At 36.1% G+C, this 4,405-nt stretch overlaps 1 protein-coding gene across 1 annotated transcript; it reads right to left on the reverse strand.

Moving 5' to 3' along the window:
* Positions 1-823: 823 nt before the first annotated feature.
* On the reverse strand, positions 824-3,637 carry LOC105165198 (uncharacterized). Its single transcript, XM_011084125.3, has 3 exons — positions 3,056-3,637; positions 2,783-2,912; positions 824-1,845 (listed from the first exon to the last, which is right to left on the reverse strand). Exons 1-3 carry the CDS (start codon positions 3,186-3,188, stop codon positions 993-995), a joined length of 1,116 nt encoding a protein of 371 aa, XP_011082427.1. The 5' UTR covers positions 3,189-3,637; the 3' UTR covers positions 824-992.
* Between the last annotated feature and the right edge of the window lie 768 nt (positions 3,638-4,405).

Below are 4,405 nucleotides of genomic sequence, written 5' to 3' on the forward strand. Positions count from 1 at the left end.
TGATTAAACTAGTTCAGATTAAAAAGAGTTTCAATTATTGCCTAGTCAACCAGCTTAAAAGATCAATGGTATGTGAAAAAGACACTTTAACTTCAGTATACTCGAAAATCAGATAGATTGAGAGTGTATGTGATTAACAATCTAAGAGAGTGAAAACAAATGCAATAAAAAAAAAAACAAAACATACACACACACATGTATACAACTTTTTTGGAGCGGATATAGAAATAGGTTTTGGGAGGGAAAAGTAGCCCTCATGGTTCAAGCGACAGTTGGGACCAGATTTGAAAAAGTTATATAGCCATTAGAGATCAGAGCGACATTTGGGATGCCTTTTTGAACGATTCTAAAGCCATTTTTTTGAAAATATCTATACATTTTCTGGTGGATATACAAATTTAGAATCCATAAGTAAGTTGTCATAAACTTGTATAGAGTTAATAACACATTTGGAACATACAACTACCCTTTCTACCTAGTCATTCCAATTTTAATATTTTCGATTCAAATCCTATAAAAAATTCGTGACTTTTTTCTTAAAGATTTTTGAAATAATAACTTGCAAAATTTATTTTGGAATGACTTTTGTAACGATTTTTTTTATCCCAAAATTAATAAACTTTTTATTCATGACTTGATGACATCATCCTCAGACATCCATTCCAAAATCATTACAATACCCATTCCAATTTATAACGATGTAATCCATCATAGATATTATATTCCAAATCTCATATTCTTTTGTAGTGATTGCATTATGATAAAATCCACAATAATCAAACCGAATTTGTAAGAATAGACCCGCAATTTTTTCAAAACATGATATTGATAGCAGAAATTTTAGTTAAATTGCGACCAATCACATTACAAACAAAGAACTCTAACTTAATTATCACATGATTTTTCTTGAATTTCTGCCACAATAAAACATAGACCTAAAAGTTTCCTTTCCCAACCCTAGTTAGCCGGCCAGAATGGAAATGAGAGTATAGTCATGACATAAGCCATGAAAGCATTGCATTATGCTTTTCACGTCGTCGGTCCATTTCGGAGTCTCCATCAGTACAGTCTCCTGTTGCGGTGTCACCATCCCAAAGCCAAGACAACGTGTTCTCTTCTTGTCCCCATTCCTCGTTCCCGCCCCGCAAGGTATCATCATCATGACACCAATCCCATTCCCATGAATTCCCCGGAGAGCTCATCAAGTTCCACTCGCCAATGCTCTTCCATGATCCCCTATCATCAACAACATGATTCCCATTCCCTGAACTTCCCTTTTCCCCGGAATCCACATTCCGGCAACTTTCCGATTCTCTCTCCTCAATCTTTCCTGGGCTCTCTCTCTCCTCATCCAAACCCACAATCCCATTCAAATCCTCCATAATATCATCCAGGCATAAATCCCCGTTCTCCATTTCCATCTCCTCAGTCACGGAAAATACTGGAGTCGTGTTCCTGATTTCGCTCTCTTCTGTCCCTGCTGCACCCAGGCTCTCCATTAATCTTTCTTCCAGTGGGGACGACTCCGGAATAACATTACAGCTGTTGTCCTTATCTTGCCATTCAGCGGTACTGGACAATGCCTCTTTCTCTGGAGTTGGGGTAGTTGGCATCGGGACTGGCGTATTTGCTGCTCCGCCGCCCCCTTTAAGCTCGCTATTTTTGTTCTTCTTTGCGACTGATCGAGCAGTTCGCCTTCCGGTTCTCCTGACCGCCGCTGCCACCGCTGGTGGAATGAATTTGGTTGGCCGGAAACTTTGTATTTTTCTGCTCAAATGAGAATTCCAGTAGTTCTTTATTTCATTGTCAGTTCGGCCCGGCAAGTGCCCCGCTATCAAAGACCACCTGCAAATTAATGCCACGGACTAACTAATCAGACGGCGCTTCTTTAAATTGGATTGGAATTAGGCTTAATTCAGTTTTGACACAACCTATATGCGATTTTAGTCTGGGCACAATTTTAGTTTTGTAGAAATTAATTTTTTAACAGTTTTATCCTATAATTATAAAAAATCTGTATATTGAAAATACAAATAATTAAAATTTGCTTAAATAATCAAAAAGTACATATGATATGCACTTGCTTATCTTAATTAAGTGTATTTTTTCAATCATTTTAATAATTTCAATTATTTTTTTTTGTCAATTTTTAATATTATGGGATAAAACATGCAAAATTAATTTATACAAAATTAAAATTACCACCTCTCATACTTAATTATGAGACTAAATTACAATTTTCTCCTATTTAGACTTTTCTAATTACTTTTTTCTTTATCTTGAATAAAAAGGTAGGGGTCTCCTTTAGCCCCAAACTCCATTGGAGTGGGTTTTGACTTATGAGTGAGCAGTATATAGTGACATCTCATACTTCGATTAATTAATTTTGTTTTCGCATTTTGAGTGAGGCTAAAAGTCTATTCTACTCCCATTCATTTAATTTTGGAGAGCAGAAAATTAGATGATTCTAGCTAACCTTTTCAATAATAACTTTATAGCAAAAATTATTATTTTACTATTTAAATATATATATAGACGATGACAATTTTAATTCTATGTAAATCTATAATTATAAAAAAGTGCACCCAACCCACAAAAATTATGGCCATTTTAACAAATTCCTATCGATTTCGTTTTGAGTGTGTAAAATTTTTAAAATTACAAAACAAAATAAATTCTTAAAGAATCAAAATAGCTGCCCTCCATACTAAAATTGTAATTTTCTCTAACTTAATATGACATTGTACTCTCGTGGAGTAGTTGAAAACAATGCAACACAGACCTATTGCCCAGGGACGCGTGGAGGTTGATGATGATTTCTTCCTCTTGAGCAGAAATATTGCCTCTCTTCAAGTCGGATCTCAAGTAATTAATCCACCGCAGTCTGCAACTCTTTCCACACCTAAGCAGCCCTTCATTCACATTAAAAAGACAAAAGAAAAGGGAAATGATCAAATCGTTTGTTAAACATCTAATAATCAAAATAAGCCAAAATCAAAAAGCTATCACATGTTAACAGTTAGAAGAAAAAGAGAACAAGTTATCAAGTACATACCTGCATTCTTGGGTAATGATCTCCAAGAGCCTTCGCCATTGGCCTCGACATATTTTCTAAGTATCTCGTCTTCTTCGGCCGTCCATCTTCCTCTTTTGAGACCCACTTTCTCGCAGCAAGGCGCTCTCCCCATTTCTCTATATATGCAAACTAACGGTAGACGGCCCACTCGATATATATATATATATATACACTGGCTAGCTATAGTTGTGAGTGCAGTATGAGTTTATATATAGAGAAAAGAAAACCTAGTTCTTCCTGTAGCCTTAAGATTTTCATAAATATTACTTAACCCTACATGTGAAAGTAGCAGCAAGAAGAATTGTGTTCTCGTGCCCGTACATAAATGTCTAGCGCAGCCGGTTGTCTTTAATCTAAAAGTGAGCTGGGCAACGGGGAAAAGGTAAAATTTCGTAATTTATAGAGATGAATATTGAGGAGAAGTGGGATGTACGTAGGTTATAGTTGTTGAAATTGGATATTTGTGGTGGCGAAATTTGCCACGAGTGCTACTAAGCCCTAGACTAGTCGTGGCTTCTCCATCGTCGAACAACTCCTGACGGGGCATCCATCTCCCACGTTGAATATCCCATATTCGCTTTTGTTCCTGCTATTAATTGATCTCCGTATCATTAACCCCACTCCTCAACAAACACACACACACTCACTCTCTCTGCATAAATATATGTATACAGACAAAAGCACATAAATCTGAGAATTGAACCACCGCTTTTATGAATGCCATCTACCTCTGGTGTCGTTGTGTAGATCATTATTTTGTGGGATCATGACTGCCTTTTTGCATGGGGACAAATTAATTCTTTAACATTTGCATGTGAACTTAAAGATGGAAATGCACACACATTTATATGGAAATAGAAATATGTTGAAATCTGGATGTCTATATGGGAAATTTTAGTTCGAACACGGTTTGGTCAAATTTGAACTAATTATAGGGCAAGTGCAATACACTTGCCGTGTGATTGGTCTACAGTTAAGAGAATGTGATCGATCACATAACAAATATGATACACTTGTTTTGTGATTAGTTTGATGAAAAATTCTTATTCGGACCTTGTTCGTCCAGACATCATTCGAACAAAAAATTTTCATGTATATACAGAGAGAGTTTGGAGTTATGAGGCTTAGTTTTCTTTTATTTGTTCACATACGTACAGATGCTCACTAGTTTCTTGAATTTTTTCTGGAGCTGTGTAGTGAATCTTCACCTATATGCAACATTTGGTGTCCGTACGTGGAAAATTGAATATCATTTAATTGAGAAGTCATATATATAAATTCTACGTGCATGCGGCATCTATAATTAGTAAACACTAGCAGGTGGACGGA

The sequence above is a fragment of the Sesamum indicum genome, linkage group LG6 (genome assembly GCF_026168435.1).
Source record: "Sesamum indicum cultivar Baizhima isolate 11 linkage group LG6, ASM2616843v1, whole genome shotgun sequence".
In the NCBI taxonomy this organism is placed as follows: Eukaryota; Viridiplantae; Streptophyta; class Magnoliopsida; order Lamiales; family Pedaliaceae; genus Sesamum; species Sesamum indicum.